Source organism: Sarcophilus harrisii, chromosome 4 (assembly GCF_902635505.1).
Source record: "Sarcophilus harrisii chromosome 4, mSarHar1.11, whole genome shotgun sequence".
Lineage (NCBI taxonomy): Eukaryota > Metazoa > Chordata > Mammalia > Dasyuromorphia > Dasyuridae > Sarcophilus > Sarcophilus harrisii.
The window spans coordinates 441,870,769-441,889,476 of record NC_045429.1 but is presented as its reverse complement, the minus strand read 5'-3'; the positions used below and the strand labels follow the sequence as shown (position 1 = coordinate 441,889,476).

General features: G+C 55.5%; 1 protein-coding gene across 1 annotated transcript; it reads right to left on the bottom strand.

Moving 5' to 3' along the window:
• Nucleotides 1–312: 312 nt before the first annotated feature.
• On the bottom strand, nt 313–17,781 carry ASL (argininosuccinate lyase). Its single transcript, XM_031967890.1, has 17 exons — nt 17,696–17,781; nt 17,068–17,124; nt 10,412–10,606; nt 9,456–9,539; nt 8,977–9,033; nt 8,723–8,820; nt 6,846–6,923; nt 6,613–6,690; nt 5,572–5,624; nt 4,636–4,698; nt 4,297–4,411; nt 3,835–3,919; nt 3,581–3,640; nt 2,697–2,780; nt 1,975–2,055; nt 1,657–1,763; nt 313–876 (listed from the first exon to the last, which is right to left on the bottom strand). Exons 2-17 carry the CDS (start codon nt 17,077–17,079, stop codon nt 732–734), a joined length of 1,395 nt encoding a protein of 464 aa, XP_031823750.1. The 5' UTR covers nt 17,080–17,124; nt 17,696–17,781; the 3' UTR covers nt 313–731.
• Between the last annotated feature and the right edge of the window lie 927 nt (nt 17,782–18,708).

The following is an 18,708-nucleotide window of genomic DNA, read 5'->3' as shown; positions in this document are numbered from 1 at the left end:
ATTAATCGTAGCAGATCGCAGTGTATAATATGTCACATATCACAGAGATATTGCTGTCCATCTCCATATGTACGTGTGTTAGATATTGATGCCCGTGTTATTTTCTGCCTGGCCCAGAAGGCCCTGAAATGCTCCTTTATTGACCAGATGTATAGTTGTAGATACTCAGATGGACACATGTTGTTCCCCGGCCTCCGCGCACAGAACAGAGGCCTCCGGAGGCAGGACTTGTTGCATTCTGTATCTCCCGGAGCCCGTAGGAGACACGTGACGAGCGTGCACACGATTCCATGTGAGCGGGCCCAGAATCGTGGGACGACGGCCGGCATCGGGCTCTCCGATTTGGGGGCGAGGGAGAGGCCGGGGCAGTAAATGAGGTGGGGGAGTCACTGAGGATCCAGGAGGGAGAACATGGAAAGGGAGGTAGGTCAGGGGCCTCCGCTCCTTCCCCTGCCCATCTCTCTTTTCCTTTGTCCCCCTGCACCCCAGCCCATGAAATGCTTTATGATAAAGGGGAAATATAAGCCTGTAGATTCAGAACTAGAATTTTACAGACCAGGAAGCCGAGGCCCTGGAAAGTCAAGTCACTTGCCCCGGATGTCCCAGCTCTCAGGGAGTCCCTGCTGCCCCCGGCCCCACACCGTCTCCGCCACGGCCCCTCTCCTGCCTTCACCAGGATGACAGCCGAGTCCCCGGGCTCTGTGAGGTGGGGCAGAGGCTGGCTGGGGCCCCTATTGGGGCAGGGTCCGCAGCAAGTCCCTCAGCTGCTGAATCTGCCATTCCACGCTGCTCTTGGCCGTCCCACCCAGGGCCTTGTACTGTTCCACGCTGTTGGAGTAGTTCCACACGTGGCTCACATCACCGGAGAACAGGGGGCTGCGGGAAAGCGGGAGCGGGCGGTCTAATAACACGTAGTGTGTGCACAGCATATACAGTGTACACATTACATGCCATGTCTAGCGTGTTTATGCATTGTGTATTTATTAATTATACTTCACATTGAAGGTGTGAGGCCGGGGGTGGGGAGATGCTCCTCCCCCCTTCTCTTACCCCACGAGATCCCAGACTAGATTCCCCTTCTAAGTCATCTCATTCCATCTCCAGCCGTGCTCTGCCTCCGGCCAGGCTCAGGCTGCCTCCTCCAGGAAGCTTTCCCTGATTTTACCCTGGCCCCCCCCCAGCTGGAAAGCCTCACTTCCTTCCTGACCATATCTGACCTCTGAGAGGCAGTGGAAGCAATGGAAAGAGTCCTAGATTTGGAGTACAAGGGTCTGCGTCACCCAGAGGCGGCCGGTGGTCCCCAGCCCCTGACACTCACCAGCCGTGTGACCTTGGGCAGGTCACTAACCTCTGCCTCAGTTTCCCCAACTGTGAAATGGGATAATAATAATACCTCCCCAGGTAGGTGAGAGGCTCAAACGACACCGTATTTCTACAGGGCCGGGGCCAGAACCACAGAAATGGAGCCTCCGGCAAGGCCCCGACCTGTTAACTTTGGCCCCTGCATTGGGTGTGGTCGGTTCCCTGGAAGGAATGGCGGCCACAGATATCCTAGCACCCGCCCTGTCCTCCGCGCCACCGGGGGAAGGCTTCAGCACACAGTAGGCACTTAGTGCAGCTGGCCGGAGCTAGGGGGACCTGAGAAGGGCTTCGCACCTGATGGTCTGCAGCTCTGACAGAGAGAGTTGGTTGAGGGCCAGCTTCTTGGTCTCCGCCATGAAGACCGCTTTTCCTGAGGCCTCATGGGCCTGCCTGAATGGCATCTGGGAGAGAAGGAGGGAAGGGGACATCGGCTTCCTCCCTCCATGTGTCCCTGCCCCCCTCCATGGGCCAGTCTCCCGGGCTCCCCAACTCCTGGGCTCCCTGGCTCCCAGGCACCCCAGCTCCCCAGCTCCCAGGCCCTCTGACTCCCTGGCTCCCCGGCTCCTTGGCCCTCCGCACCCCGTGACGGCCGGGTCTTGCCATGGCCCTTACCCCTTTCCTGACGAGGTAGTAGGCGAGGTCCGTGGCGAGCATGTCCGGGCTGAGAGCCTCCTCCATGCACACCTTGTTGATCTGCAGTAAAAGATATGGAAAGGCATTAAAAAGGCCGGAAGGGAGAAGTCTGTGGGAGGCCCCAGTGCTAGAGCTGGGAGAACCAAGGTCAGTGTGTCACCCGCCAAGGCCGGCGGCCTCGGGCCTCACAATTCTTGAGAGCTTTTCTTACAGGCGACTGGGAAATACTCAATGAGATAAATTTTAAATGTTTGTTTAAAAGTCAATTTGATTACATTTAAAATAGACCTTTTTCTAAACTTGCAGGCCATCTTGACCCCCCCTCATTCTACAGATGAAGAAACAGAGGCTCCCACAGGGTGTGACTGGCTCAAAGCTGGACAAGTTCAGAGCAATGAGCCTGGGGAGTCCTTGGTCTCCAAATCCATTGGGCCTCTCCCTGGGCTTCCCCTTGGGCCTTTGGGCCTCCCCTTGGGCCTCTGGGCCTCCTTCTGGGCCACCAAACCTCTCCCTGGGCCACTGGGCCTCCTCCTAGGCCACCGAGGCTCTCCCTGGGCCACTGGGCCTCCTCCTGGACCTTTGGTCTCCCCCTGGACCTCTGGCCTAAGCCCACCTTTCCCGGTGACCCCTTTGTTCTCAGCCCCCCAGGGCAGACTTGGGGGGAGTGCGCCAGGACAGTAAGGAGGGAGGTGGCTTCTTGCCTTCATGGTAGAGATGATGCCGGTGGCCACTTGTAGCACAGAATTCATGGTGTCAAAGACTTCAAAGACGGCCTCTTTGTCCTCCTGGGGGATCAAGGGGGAGGACAGGTTAGCAGGGAGGGCCGAGGGCCCAGCTCTCCCTGCACCTTCTCCCTCCCCCTGCCCCCAGGGTCCAAGAGGGCCTCCCCTCTCCCTTTCACCAGAGCCCAGTGGCTTTCCTAGGTCTGTGGATCCAGGGAAAGGGAAAAGGTAGTAAGCATTTATGCAGCACCTATTATATACCAGGCACTTTATGAATGTGACCCTCAGAACAACTCTGCGAAGTAGGCCCCCAAATTATCCTCATTTTACAATTGAGGAAACTGAGGCAAACAGGTTAAGGTCGGAGGTTTTCCTCCCTCCAGGACTGGTACTCTATCCATGGGGCCACCCCACTCCTAGAGGGAACTCACACACTGAGGTAACTACACATTTCCATGCATGGATGAGCAAGCCCTTGGGGGTGCTACCCTGGGTCCCTGGGCGTCCGAGCCACGGAGCCCCCAATGCTGGGCACAGCAAAGGGAAAGGCAGCCATCCGGCTCTGCCATCGATTAGTCAATAAGTCTCCAAGCATTTATTAAGCACCTGCTGTGTCCCCCTTAGCTCTAGCAGCCCCCTTCTCTGCCAATTTCCAACTGCTCCTGCACTTCGCCCATTTGGCCGCAGCATTTGGACGGCCTCTCTCCCTGCTCCTCGGGGGCAAAAATCACCCTTCTAGTTCGGCTCTTAGCACAGTGCCTGGCATGCAGCAGGTGCTTAATAAATGTTCACTGGCTGACAGACACCACTACAAGGGGCCCTGCCCTCAGGGAGGTAGAGTATCCATCAGTCAGGGGTCCTACCTGTAGGTCCTTGTTGTATGTGCTTGGAAGTCCCTTGAGGGTCATCAGAAGCCCGGCACACTGCATGATGGGAAGGGTGGCAGTGAGACTCCAAGGGGGGCCAGGGTCTGGGTGGGGGAGGAGATGGGGAGACCCCATGGGAGGGGATCCCAGTCCGGGTCCCGGCATCTTCTGTGATCCCCTCTTCTAGCCCTCCCTGCCCCTCTCCCTCCTCCCATCTCCCCTTGGCCCGTGCCCACCACGACCCCCCTCACCCGGCCAAAGACTCTTCCCGCTTTGCTCCGGATTAACTCGAGGCTGTCTGGGTTTTTCTTCTGGGGCATCAGGCTGCTCCCCGTGCTACAGACAGAGACCACATGTTTAAAATGGGGGAGCTCCCACCCCACCAGCCCCCTCGACCTGCATCCCAGAGGACTCCCAAATGAAGGGAGATGTGGGCGGGCAGAAGGCTTGCTTTGGGTCCATGGGACCTGGATTCAGGTCCTGTCTCTGTGCTTACTACTTTGGGGCTCCCTTGGGACTCAGTTTCCTTCTCTCTAGGAGGGGCAGGGGTCCCCGAGACCCTTTCCCCTCCCTCTCCAGGCCCCGTCGGGTGTAAGGGGAGGGGGCCTGTCTCGATTGCTGGGGCCTATGAGGGGAGGAGGCGTCCGGGCTGGTCCGGCCCAGCCGGCCGCGGTGGGAGGTTGGGGAGCGGGGCAGGAGGGCCCCCCTCTCACCTGTAGGCGTCGGATAGCTGGACGAAGCTAAACTCCTTGGTGCCGTAAATGATCAGGTCCTCTGCCATCTTGCTGAGGTGTGTCATACATAGAGAGCCCCAGAAGAGGAACTCGGCTTTGGGGGGACAGGAAGAGAAAGAACATTCTGGAGCTGAGCGCGCCCCCGTCCCACCAGCCACCTCCTGCCCATGGCAGGACATGCCCCGGCCCCTGAACGTTTTGGGATTTAGGGCAGGGTCAGGGCGGGGGGTCACTGATGAAACAGGAAGTGGGGGGAGGACACAAGAGGAAGAGAAGCTGGGGGAAAAGTCCCGGAGCCGCGGAAAGGGCAACACTCACCCACAAAGTCCCTCTCGCTGGTGGCGTCCATGCTGTTGAGGGTGATGGCGCTGAAATTCAACTCTGAGGGGACAACAAATGCACGGAGCGACTCATTCCCTGTGTTCTGGGCCGGGGGCCTCGGTATCCCCAGGGGGCAGTTAACAAAGTCCCCGCTTCAGGAGGTGGGGAGTAGGGAAGGGGAATGGGAGGTTCAGCTCAAAGCTTGGTCTGGGGGCTAAGAGACCCAGACCCTGCCCACGCTGTGTGACCTCAGGCAGATGACTTCTCCCCTCTGGGCTGCAGCTACCCAGGGGACGATCTGGGTGCTTAACCTTAGGGGTCGTGGATCCTCTGGGCAGATGTCAGGGGTCTTGAACGAGAGACAAGATGACATCTTTATTTCCATTAATCCCTAGTGTCCTTTGTAACCCGGGGTGTTTTATGCATTTAAAAATAAGGGTTTATATATAGATTTTTTTTTGGCTAAGGCAGTTGAGGTTAAGTGACTTGTCCAGGGTCACACAGCCTGGAAGTGTTAAGTGTCTGAGGCTGGATTTGAACTTGGGTCTTCCTGACTCCAAGACTGGTGCTCTACCCACTGTGCCACCGAGCTGCCCCCAAGGTTCATATTTTAAAAGTGCATTTTTACTTTTTCATTAACTTTTGGTTTTCTTTGTGACACTATGTGTTTTATTTATGCATCTGGGGCCAAAGGGAGTGATGACCCAGTGGTGAGAGCCCCAGAGCTCCATGAGAGGGCCCAGCAGCTGGAGAGCCAGGACTGAGGCTGGCATCTGCCCCAAGACCCTGGGGTAGCCTCCCCTTGGGCTTCTGAAGGGCCCAAAGTCTAGGACCCTCTGTCTCAGAGGCCCTGGGGTGTTCCTCTAGATCCAGCACTGTGGTTCTGGGGGAGGGGATGGGGCCAAAGGGCCTCCTCCCCGGGGTGGGGCTTACCTCTTTGGAGCAGCTCCCTATCCACTCCCAGGGGGTTGCCGGCAATGGCCCCGCTGGAGGCCGAGGGGGGAGAGGGAAGAAGGAAGGAAAACAGGGGAATACTCGGGTTAATGCTCATGGTGCTAGAGCATCTTAACATCCCTAGAACATTTAAGAGTGCTTTTTTCTCAATCCTAAGAGATCAGTTACTTGTGCCCATTTCACAGATGAAGAGAGTGATCTGCCCCAAGGGTCTGAGGCAGGATTTTAACCTGAGCATCTCCTAACTAAGTCTGGGCCTCCCTCCCCCAGTACTCCCCTCTCCCTGTAGGCGCCCCTAACTCCTCCCTTCATGGGCCCCAGAACTCGTCTGAGGGAGGCCGTTCCCTGCCCCCCAAACAAAGAGAAATCTGAGAGATTCCTCCCTCACACAAAGAAGAGGCGGAAGCCCTGGCCACCGGCTGCTGCTAGTCCCACAGCCCCCGCTCCCAGTCCCACAACCCCCCGCTCCCAGTCCCACAGGCCCCTGCTCCCTGTCCCACAGCCCCCCGCTCCCGGTCCCACAGCCCCCCACTCCCGGTCGTTTTACTCTTGGTCCCAGAGTGTCTTTCCCAGGAAATGCCCAGCCCAGTCCATAACCCAGAAAAGGTCAGTAATCTAGCTCTCCTGCAGTCTGGACAGCAGGTTCTGGTCCCGGCTTTGCCTCTGGTTTGGATAACTTTGGATAAGTCACTTACTGGCTGTCTCTTAGGGAGGGTTCCTTTGGTTGGACCTTAGAGCTGGAAGGAGGCTGACCTCGGGGACCCTCTAGTCACTTCCCTCCTTTAACAGAGGGGAAAACTAAGGCCCAAGGGGTGGAGTCACCACACCGGTGGTAATCACCCTTCAGAGTAAGTGCTCATCGCACTGGACGCCATGGGCTGGACAAAATGGTCATCGTTCTCTTTCTGTTTCAGAGTCTATGATTCCCCAGTTTCCCCTCTCCCAACCTCAGTTTCCCCTCCGGTCTAATCACCCCACTTGCTAGATGGCCCTTACGTTCCCTTCCCGTCCCTCACTCACCTCCCCAGGGGCAGCACATCAATTCTTTTCTTCACCTCCAGCAGACGCTGCAGGTCTCGGGACAAGGCAACAGCGTGACTGTAGGGACAGAACAAAGGTCAGCATGGGAGGAGATTGGGGGTCCTCAAACTCCCAAAGGTCTGGCTAGAGGCTGGGAATAGGGTTTGGCGCACCCTCCTCCCTGAGCGCATCTTCCCGAGCCAGAGGCCCCCACCGGGGCTGCCGACCCTTACCTTAAGATCCAGTGGCTCCAGCGGATGGGTTGAGCCCTCTGTAGGTGGGTATAGCCTGGAAAGAGCACATCTTTTTCCCTAGAAGAGACACAAGTACAGCATTTTCTGGGGTACTGTTCTACTCCCACTCTCTACCCATCTGGCTTGTATCAATACAGGAACAAGGGCCTTTGGTGGGGCTGCCTGGCAACAACAGGTACCCGCTTATATCTTGGAGGTCTTTCTAGCCCTTACAAGCTGGCCCCCTCCCATCTTTTCCAGTCTTTTTCATCTACAGAGACACCATATGAGTTGTTGGTTTTGTATTGGTAGGGTCGATTATGGCAATAGTTTCCTGATACTGAACCAGCCCTGAATCCCTGGTATAAATACCACTTGGTCATAGTGTGTTATCTACTGATAAGTTGCTATAATCTCTTTGCTAATATTTTATTTAACATTTTTGCAACAATATTCATTAGGGAGATTGGTCTGTAATTTTCTTTCTCTGATTTAGCACTTCCTGGTTTAGGGATTGGTGCTATATTGCGTTGTAGAAGGGATTTGGAGGGACTCTTTTACCTATTTTTCCAAATAATTTACAAAGTATTGGGATTGTTGGTGGAAATCCCTTGTAAATCCATCTGACTTTTCCATTCTTCTTGAACGCACACTAGTCTACTAGCTAGCCTTCATATCCAACTCTCCGTCTCCCACCTCCACACGTTTGCTGTGGCTGTCCCCCAGGGCTACCTGTACCCCCTGGCTTCAAGACTGAGCTCCAGGCGCCCCTTCTGCAGGAGGCCTTTCCTCCCCTGTCTAGTCCCTTTCCTCTGAGATGACATGACGATTATACCATTTTTACTTTATATGTATAATATTTTACACATTGCTTTCGCCATTTGCATGTCAACATTTTCAGGTCAGGGGCCATATTTTTGCCTGTTTAAAAAAATCCTCAATACCTGGGACATAGTAGGTGCTTGATAAATGCTTTGTTTGTTGACTGTTGATTGACCGGGAAAGCTGACTCCCTCTATCCAAAAATTGGGGCTGAGTCCAAATTAGGACTGTTCTTCCTGGCCTTGCCCTCCCCTTGGCCTGTGTTCCCAGGACAGCAGGAGAAGAGGGAGATACTTAAACATTAACAGGCAGCCCTCCCTGCAAGGGACCTTTGATCTTTCTGTCCTTAGTGCAGTGGACTCTGGGGTCCCAGCCTGTCTAAGATTTCTTCTCTGTGTCACCCCTTCCTCTCTCCCTGCCTCCCTAACTCAGTGCTGGGAGATGAAGCTCTACTTTTCCCTTCCATTGACACCTTGCAGGTGTCCTGCCCCTCGGGCTCCTTGTAGGAAGGGGGAGCGACGTCGAGGGGGCCAGCATCCACGGGGCTCCCTGATCTGCAGCCAGACCTCAGTCCGAGCACATTGGGGGGGGTCATTCCCCCAACCCCCTCTTTATTCTTTCCCAAGAGGGCTCCTGTACCCCAGCAAAGGTCACCTATCAAGTTCTTTCCAAAGGGAAGGAGTTAGGGGAGTCCTTCCAGGAAATACACAGATCCTAGTTTAAAGAATCAACTTCAGAAGGACCTTTCAAGTCCAACCTTCTCACTTTAGAGATGAAGAAGGTGAAGCCAGAGGTTAAGGTCATATAGGTTTGACACGGGCAGTATTCGCACCCAGATCATCTGTCTCCAAAGGAAATAGTCTTTCCCCTTAGCACCTGCCTCTCTTTCACAGTAGGAACTTGCCAGATGTTTGTTGATTGACTAATTGACCTCCAGGGTAGCCCAGGATTCCCTCCCACCCACTCGTTCTCAGTCACTCTCAGCCTTGGGTGTCTAAGTCCCTTGGAGTTCAGAGGTTCTGGGGTTCTGGGGTCTCACGGGGAGGGGGACTCACGCTTCAGCCCGCTCCATCATGGTCATGAGGAGTGTCCGGAGGTGGGAGGAGAGGGATGAGCAGGACTTTCGCATCCAGAGCCTCAGATCTGTGACTACCTGCCAGAGGGGGAGGGCTGGCTCTCAGAACCTGTGCAGCCCGAGAGCCGGGGCCTGGTGCAGGGAAACCCCTCCGTGACCAGATGTGGATTGGGGGGTGGGCAATGGCAGGGCCGAGAGACGGGAGGTCGAGCCCGGGGTGGGGGAGGGGGCTACCTGGTCATTCCGGCTGCGTCCCGTGTGCAGTTTCCCCGCGGTCTCCCCGATGAGCTCCTGCAAAGGGTGGGGGGCAAGCTCAGAGAGCATGTGGACGATCGTTGACTCCTTGTCAGCCTGCCAGGGCTCAGAAGGGGACTTTTCCCCAGGATCGGGACCAGGCCCTGTTCCTCCCTTCCCCGTGGATGAACAGACCCCTCATGGTCCTACTTTTCTAGAAGGAAGCCCACCCCAGGTAGTCTCAGCCCCCACAGGATGGGATAGAAAGGCCTTGGACATGGGGAATTGAAGGGGACTGGGCCAATGGTCTCCCCTATGTGCCTTATATATCTCCTGTAATGGGAGTTCTCTGAGGGCAGGAAATGTTTCATTTCTGTCTTGGCAGCCTCCACAACTAGCTGGTGCTTAATAAATGCTTGCTTAATGAAGGGAAGGAGGGAGCAAGGTCAAGGGAAGAGGGAGGTCGGTCGGGCTCGTACCTTTAGCCTCCGTTCGTTTGCTGTATGGATGTCCTCGTCGTTGGGGTTTTGGGCAAAGGTGCCGATGGCCCATTCCTCAGCCACCTGCATGGACAGCATCCGGTCCCAGAGTCAAGGGAAGGGGGCGGGTGGAAGCGGGGGAGGGGATCCTCACTTACCCTCCCCCCCGCCCCTTCCCCGGCTGATCACTCAGGGGGCCCTCTCCACATCCCACCTCTCCTTTCCCCATCAGTGCTCCCCCTCTGGCCTCCTCTTCTTATTGCTTATGGACCTGCCCTCCCAGCAGAATGTAAGCCATCTTAGTACTGCCAGCAAACAGCACCCAGTAGGTGTTTAATAAATGTTCCTGGGATTGGATCTTCCCCCAGAGCCCCACACACCCACCGGCCGTGGCCTGGGACTCCCTGGGTAAGGGCAGCAAGGGCAGCTGACATTTCTGCTTCCCCCATCACCCCCCAGGAGGTAGAAAGTGGGAACAGAATTCTGCCTAGGTTAGGGACCAGGGAACTGAAATCAGCCAAAGGAGGGCTTTGCCTCCAGCTGCATACACGGTGGGACTTGAACTCGGCTCTCCCGAACCCAAATCCAGCAGTTTCCCCACACTGTCTCATAAGCATCTCACATGTGTCTATTTATGATTGTTTTTGGTCCAGGTGGGTCCATGACCTCACCAGCATAGGAGTCCCTGGGGAGGAAACTCTGTCCCCAAAGAAGATCCGTACCTGCTCTAGACCCTTTAGTCTGAGACCTGGGGGGGGGCTTGAGGGGCTGTTGCCCAGTGGGCCGGTGGGGAGACTCAAACCTTGGACGTCCTGTCTGTCGGGCGGCTCCCTCCCTGAGCATTGTATCCACTGCCCCTGGGGTTACATGTCGCTGACTTTAGCTAAGAGGAGCCGTGGGGGATTCCCTCCCCAGGGAGAGGAAGGACAGGGGGTTGTGAGCGGGGAGGCGGCTACCTTGTCCAGGCCCTGGAGGATCTTGTCCAGCTCCGCTTTGGTGAGGAGCCCCGCCTGCTGCAGCCCCTTGCTGTACGCCTTGCTGCCCTGGATGTCGGCCTCCCACATGCGCCGGTCGTACGAGATGGACGAGTTGAATTTCTCCATGATGGGGTCGATGGAGCCCACGAACCGGCCGCCCCACAGCTTCCCGCTCTGCCCGGGAAGACAAGGGGACGAGGTTGGCGCCTGCCAGCGGGGAGCCCCCAGCCAGGGCCGGGAGGGCATCCTTGCAGGTGGGGCCCCAGCAATGCCTCCCGGCCCCCCATTTCCCATCAATCAGGGCGCCAGCTGCCCCCGGGCAGAGGCAGAGCCCAGAACTCTGGGTCCGAGGGCAAGGCTTAGCGCAGGCCCGCGGGCTGCTGTCCACCAGGTGGGCCATTAAAGATTTCAGTGGGAATCCCCAGGAGCCGGGTCCGACGCAGGGAGTCTAGCTACGTCTCTTGCTTTATAGCCGTGTCTTCTCTCAGCCGCCCCATCAGGGACCCCAATTAATTCCCAACAGTCCCCTAGTTAGTGCTTGCTGTGCATCACCAGGCACCGCGCTACATACTGGCGTACATGGGACCTCCAAAAGCTAGCACAGGGATCCGAGCGCGGATGGTTCCCTCAAATTCGCTCACTCCCCCCGGGCTCCGTAAACTCCAGAGACTCCCTAGTGCCTCCAGGACCAACTATGTCATTCTCCGGCTGTTAAAGCCTCTCCTCCAGGCTCTGGAATTCTCCGTCATCTCCTCCTGGCCTTGGACACTCGGCTCGTGCACCTTCTGGGAGCTTTTGCCAGTCCTAACGAGTTACTCTCTATTAATTCTTCTTGCCTTCACTGACACATGGGGCTGGGGTGGGGGAGAAAAGAGATAGAGAGAGACAGAGACAGAGAGGGGGAGGGAGGGAGGGGGAGAAAGAGAGAGGGAAGGAGACAGAGGCAGAAAGAAATAGACACACAGAGAGGGAAAGACAGAAAGAGAGAGAAGGAGAGAGGGAGAAAGAGAGAGACAAAAACAGAGACAGAGAGACAGAAAGATGTGTGTTGACTTGACTTTTCCATTTGCTGCCTATAGAGCACTTGGGCAATCTCTTCCAGAGTTTCTCATCCTTTCTCTCTCTGGTGTGCAAAACACCCAGAAAGACAGGCAGAGGGGGTATGATTGTTCCCATTTTACAGAGGCACAGACAGAGGCCTAGAGAAGTTAGATCAGCTGCTTGAGGTCACCCAGTCTGTCAAAGCCAAGATGGGCTGGCTCAGGAAGACCCGAATTCGAATGAGCCCAGGACCTGTTTTGGCAGAAAGGGCCCATTTAGGCACCATTTCTGCTCCAGGACGACCTTAGCCTCCTGGGTAAGCCAGGGGTTCTGCCACAAGCCCAGGACTCTGCGCCTGGACTCCCGCCCCTGCCCTCGGGCCTCTCTGCCTCCTCCCTGGCCTCCAGTACTAGCTGCAACCCCTTCCCCCTGCCCCCCCCTCCCCCCGCCCTGAGTCCTTTAACATCATCTCTTGCCTCCTGTTTCCTTATCTATAAAACAAGGCAGTAGGTCTGGTTGCTTTCCCGTCCCTCCCAGGCCTAAGTCCAGGACCCTAGGACCTTGGGCTCCTGATGGGTGACCATGGGCTGCTGGGACCACCCCATGTGAGCCCCTCTTCCCAGAGGCCCTGGGGTGGGGGGGGGCTGACGTGTCCCGGCCCTTTCTCTCTCCCCACTGGGCCCCTCCTTATTTCTCCATTTCCGGACCTGCAAAGGGAAACATTGCCAGGAACCCTGGGCCTGACCTCCCTGGGGTCAATGTTCCAACGGACCACGTAGTTCGGAGAGCGGATCGCCTCAGGAAAGCAGCCAGGCCTCTGGCTTCGGTGTTTGCCCGAGACCTTGCTCAGCCTCCAACCCAGCGCCCTTGGACAGACCCAGCACGTGCTAGTGAGCACAGACCCGGCTGGAGGAGCAGGAGCGGGGACCAGACCTTCTGTCTGAGGGGGAAGAGTGGGAGGAAGTTATGCGAGAGAGCCGAGTTCAAGTCTGGTTCTTTCTCAGATGCCCTAGCTGTGTGACTTGGGACAGATAACGCTACCTCTCTGTGCTTCATTTTACCAGTCTGTAAAATGGGATAACAATCCTTTCTGTTACCTAATTTACAGGTTCATAGGACTACAGATCTAGATTCAAAAGACTTCTTGTCCTAAGCTCATAACCCTGGAGCTAGAAGGGAATTCACAAAGCTATCTGATCAAACCGTCCCATTTCACAGATGAGAAGACTGAGGCTGAGAACAGTTAAGGGATTTGTGGGAGCCTGTAGTCAGCACCAAAGGCAGAATTTGAACCTGGGTCCTCTGACTCCACAAGTAGTATTCTTTCTTTTTTACCATAACTGTCTCCCTATTTTAAGGAAAGAGCTTCCTTATCTTAAGGATAGGGGCTGGACTAGTGATTTTATCCATATGGGGAAGTCTCAGGTGAGGTAATTCCCTCTACCAATACAGGTCAGCAGCTTTTCAGTAACTTAGAGAATTACTTGAAGCAGATTGAAATATAATCAAATATAATATATTTAAATTATTTATATTAAAATTAACTAATTGAATGGATATTAAATTATTTTCATTAAATATAACAGAAGATACGATCTGACAAAATACAAATACAATGAAACACAGATAATGCTAATTTGTGGTTTTCTAAGCTGATTTGTCCCTGAAGGGTTAAGTTCTCCATTTTTATTGGAGTTTGGCACAGGTGCGGATTTGAACCCAGCCAGATCTGACCTCTTTAAGAAGGTCAAAGTTAGCTGCTGTTTATCCCCTCAGCTCCATTTCTCCCATAACTGAGCTGTCTCCACCCACCAAGTCCCTCCCTTCAGCCTCAATTTTTCTCTGTATATTCCCCCACCCCCACCCCAGTAGAGCATAAGCTATTTGAGGACAGGGTCTCTTTCAAGCTTGCTGTTTTGAATCTAAAACCTTAAAGCATCACAAAACGTCTTACAATAATAATAATAATTAGGAGTATTCAGATTGTTATTAGGGACTGAAATCTGGCCAGAGCCATGGGGACCATTTCCTCCCAAATGACTCACGCCAACCCTGGCCTAGGGCTGTGGCCCAGTAGTAACAACAACTTAAGGGCCTCCAGGTTTCAAAGCAACACAATTATCTCTGAACTCCCAGCCAACCTATAGTGTCCAATGGGGGGTGGGGGGGGTGGGGGGGGCGGGCAAGGCGGGCAAGACTGCAAACTTCCCAGAAGCCTTTGGCAACTCTCTGCCCCTAGGCTGGTGACATGTCAGAGGGGGTTGGAAGGAACGGGGCATTCCAGAAGCCAGGGTGGCAAGTGGCAATCTTGGAGGAGAGTCCTCAAGGTACCATCATACTGTGGTTCAGAGGAAGTAACCCCTTGAGGTGGTACAGTGGACGGAGCATTGACCCTGGAGTTCCAACACTTACGGAAGTTGTGTGACCCTAGGCAAGTCACTTAACTCTGCCTAAAAGAATAAAAAAGCTTTCTCTATTAAAATAAATTAAAAAAAAAAAAAAGAAAATAAGAAAGAGCCTTGCACTTGGACAACCTCCCAGAGGACTCTGGTCCTGACTCGGCAACCTTGGCCTGGGTATTTTCCCTCACTTGGCCATAGTTTGTCTCTCCATCTACCAAATGAGTAAGTTCAGTTTCTTAAGGTCCATCCCAGCTTTATCTCTGTGATCCTATGACTTTCATTCGGAGCAGGAAAGGACACATAATGGGTATCAGAAGTGGGTGGGACTTTAGAAATCACTTATTCCTGGGATTCTTCACCTTTTGATGCCCTGGGTGCCTTGGGAGGACAGTGTGGTGACTCCTCGGTGATGTGGGTGTGGTCCCTTTAAGAACTGACTTATTCCTTTCTGATTCCCAAATCCTGGTCCCTTTGAATTCCAATAGAAGATCTGGCCTGTGCCAGCCCCACCTGGATCTGAGCCAACTCTGGACTCATCCACAGGCCCCTCTAGCTAATCCTCCCATTATAAAAGGGCCAAGCTGGGACTCTCTCCTTGCAGAGGTCCCAAACATGGCAGCCTTACACCTGGCATGCCAGGACCCTCTGTCCACTGGAACCCTGTTTCCGGTGCCCTCTTTATCTCTACCTTCACCTATTTCCTTAATTATACTTTAACTTTACTTCCAAACCCCATAATAAACCTCTTTTCATCAATCTAGCTTTTCGGGCCGATAAATTTGCTGCTTCTAGACCTCACTTAACTCAGTATCCTTGTGCGAACCCAAGGGGTTGTAGGGGAGCGCTATTTGACGACCTGTACTCCGAACCTGCCACTAGACCTCGATTAAACCCTAATTTCATTTAGGTCCCCCAAATCTAGACCTCATCATAGGACCCGTTCTCAGAATCATAGTTTTAAATACACAAAAAATATGTAAGTTTGATGAAAGGAAACAAGCCAGTGAAACCATCCAAATTTGTTAGCATCCCTCTTCCCCCCCAATCTATTCTAAGCTTAAAAGCCTCGATCCAGTCCTTTTCCCTTTTTCATATAAAATGGAGGCCCTGACCAGCTGAAGGTCCCAGAGACAAGAGGCAAGCTGGGATATGAACTCAGGTTCTCCTGGGGCTCTTTCCACACTGGGTCACGCAAGGGCCAAAGAAGAACCAGGAAGATGCTTTGCTTTCCTTCCCCTCCCAGTGCTGAAATAACAGCCAGAGGCAGATTCCCAGCTAGCCCAATGTCAGTGGGAGAAGAATAATAATTTACATCCTATTTGTAACTTCCCAGAGTGTTTTGATTAGCTCTTTTGGTTTTCACAACAACCCAGGGAGATCAGTAGGGAAGGGATCATCATCATCATCATCATCATCATCATCATCATCATCATCATCATCATCTCATTTTAGAGAGGAGGAAACTGAGGTTTGGAGAAGTTAGGTGATTGGTCAAAAAGAGGAGAGCTGGGTCTTTTGACTCCCAGATCAGTGCTCCATCCACTAAACACACTTGGACGCACAAGCACATAAATAGCAAATGGCGCCTTCTATTCTCAAGGGTTCAAAGTCCAGGGGGATCATGACCTCGGTGGTCCTCCCACCGACCCCTAGAAGCTGCCAGCCATTATTATCCCCCTTTGACAGATAAATCAAGGTCATTTGTCTTGGACTCATTGCCCCCGAGTGGCCTGACACAAGTTTCCATGAGATACTAGTTGAGCCTCTGCTCCATGTTGTTTCTGCCTCATTTACTGACTTCCCCTCCCCCTCTTTTCTCCCCTCCTCTGCACTTTGCCCCTCTTGGATTCTTTGGAACAAGCCTCTCCCCACCCTCCCTCCTCATTGGATTTCCCTAAAAATTAGCAACTTAGAAAGTTAAACGAAAAACAGAACTGGCCAAAGGAAATCTAAGAACTTGAATAAGGAAAGCTGAAAAGGGATGGGGGGTGAAAGATGGGGGATGAAAAGCATCATGGGATTGAGAAATTGTGCAAATAGAACCCCCTCATTTGACTGGAGCGGGGGCAGGACAGGTATTGTTCAATGGGACTGGCTGAGTCAAGGTTTGAACCTAGGAGATCAGATGATAGATTTAAAGCTACAAGTGACCGCAAAGGTCACCCCCTCATTTTACAGAGGGCTTAGGGAAAAAGTGTCTCAGGTCCCACATAGTAAGCAATGAGAGCTGGAACTAGGCCTTTTTTCTGCTACTGTGGGAGAAGGTGGAGAGCAGCGATGGTTAGTTTTTAATTCATTGTGCTATTTCCTCCCATTCTTTTCCCCTTCCCTTCCCCTAGAAAGCCATTCCCCGGACAATTTTGGAACTGTAGGATCCCCAGGGTATCAGGGCCATAAGATTTGGGGATTAGAGTAAAAGAGCAAAGCATGAAGTAGGAGGGACAGTGCTGGCAATGCCCGAGATGGGGTCGTTCCACAGGTGGATACTGGGAGTTTTCACCTGAGTGGGGGCTGTTTTTAGCAAGTGAGATGATAGGATAAGGAATCAATAGGAGAGAAGGAAGGGTTTGGGTAAGAGTAGTGGTTGCTGTTTGGGCAGATCTCAGGAATAAAGGCCTCTCATTGTGATTGGGGAAGGGAGGGAAAATGAGTCAGGATGGAGCTGGGGCCAGGAGGCAAATGAAAAGGGCCTCTCCGGCGTCTGGGTGGTGAAGGCACCAGCCCTGAAGTCAGGGGGACCTCGTCTCAGACACTTAACACTTCCTAGCTGTGTGACCCTGGGCAAGTCACTTAACCCCAACTGCCTCAGCCAAAAAAAGGGGGGGACAATCTCTCTCTCTCCTCAGCTCTCCAGGGGTCAGTGGCCCTCCCACTGCCCCTTCCTCTCAACGGCCTTTCCCCAGGAGAGAAGTCGGGGGACAAGGGGAGCCTTTGTTCCAACCTCTTCGGGAGTGGAAGGAGGGAAGGGAGGGTGGGAGAGCAGGTGGGGCGGGAGGGATCTTAGATCGGAGCTTCTGGCCGTATAAATGAATGCGGCCGTGGGGAGGTTACATTCGCTAGCAGCAGGTGTTGCTTTGTGTACCTATCGTGTACGTCTCTACACCCGGGGTCCCCTAAACATTTCTCGGGAAGAAGGGTCTCAGTGGGCAGAGTTGGGCAGACTTGTCTTAGCTGCAGCAGGGAGAGGCTCACCTCCGATGCCATTTCGGACAAGGGGTTTCCCCAGCGCTGATCTCGGCCCTGGATGATCTGGAAAGGAAGACAAGGGTGGTGGGTGAGCTGCCCCCTGGCAGACAGCGCCCCGTGCCCCGGGCGGGGTCCCCGCCTCCCCCTATGCCACAGCTCCTCCGCGCCCCGCCCCGTACGGGGACGTGCCCGCGGGCCGGTCCCCCCGCCCCGTGCCCCCGCCAGCCCCGTGCCCCCCGCCGCATCGTGCCTCCCGCCGCCCCGTGCCCCCCGCCCCGCGCCCCCGCCAGCCCCGTGCCCCCCGCCCCGCGCCCCCGCCAGCCCCGTGCCCCCCGCCGCCGTGCCTCCCGCCGCCCCGTGCCCCCCGCCCCGCGCCCCCGCCAGCCCCGTGCCCCCCGCCCCGCGCCCCCGCCAGCCCCGTGCCCCCCGCCGCATCGTGCCTCCCGCCGCCCCGTGCCCCCCGCCCCGCGCCCCCGCCAGCCCCGTGCCCCCCGCCCCGCGCCCCCGCCAGCCCCGTGCCCCCCGCCGCATCGTGCCTCCCGCCGCCCCGTGCCCCCCGCCCCGCGCCCCCGCCAGCCCCGTGCCCCCCCGCGCCACACCCCCTCCCGGAGGGCGCAGCCAGAGCCGGACTCACCTGACGCAACAGCTTCTGCTCGGACCCGGGTCCCTCCGCCGAGGCTTTTCCTTCCCCGGGAGGATGGCGTCACCAGGGCCCCGCCCCCGGCCCCGCCTCCTCTGGGCGCTACACCAATCAGGGTCTTCACTTCGCGGAGGCGGGGCGAGCGGCTTTACCTGCTCTTCCAGTGGGTCGCCTCCTGTCCCCGAGCGTCACCCGGCGCCTCCCAGAGTTGTGGGGCCAGCTGTGGAGCCCGGACTGTGATGAAACCTGACCGCCCGCTCGGGAGTGCGAATCCAGGCCGGATGGAAAATGTCCCCCGGGTTCATGACACCCCCGCCCCCCACCGGCTCCTCCCCGGCTGCCACGCCCCTCTCCCCCCTCCCCATCTGGAGGAGCCGGACCCCGCCTCCTCCTCAGACCCCAGATCCCGGCTGCCAGGGACCTCCGAGGGCCGCCCTCCCCATTTCACAGAGGGGGAAACTGAGGCAGGCAGCTCTGAATTGTGCAGCTATAGACAAGAAGAGCAGGGATTGGAACCAGCTCGTCTGACTCAAAGTCCAGAGTTCCTTCCCCCACACCGTGTTGCCCTCCCGTGCCCAGTTCCGTGCCCTATTCTCGATGCCCAGCGGCAGCTTGCTCTGCTTTACGTAGGGCACGGGCCAAGGCTCTGCGCCCCCTCCACGTTGTTTCTGGTAAGACTTGTGAAAGCCGCCCCGGCCAAGATCTCACGCCAACCCCCCGACAGGGAGAGCCCGCTGGGGAGACCGGACCCCCTCGGCTGGCCTGGGCTTGGGGTCGGCCCCTCTCCTCGACAGAGCATTGACCTCAGAGCTAGCATGGAACACTGAGCCCGTAAGCAGCGGGGGCAGGGGTCGTGTCTTTGAACCCCTTGTGCATACACTACGGTTCTGGGGGCAGTGAAAATGCCCTTCGATTATTGCGCCATCTCAAAATGTCACCGGAGGGCAGTTGGTCAGTTCCAGCTTGTCCCTTCCTGGGGATTTGTTTTTTCTGATCGTCGTGGACCT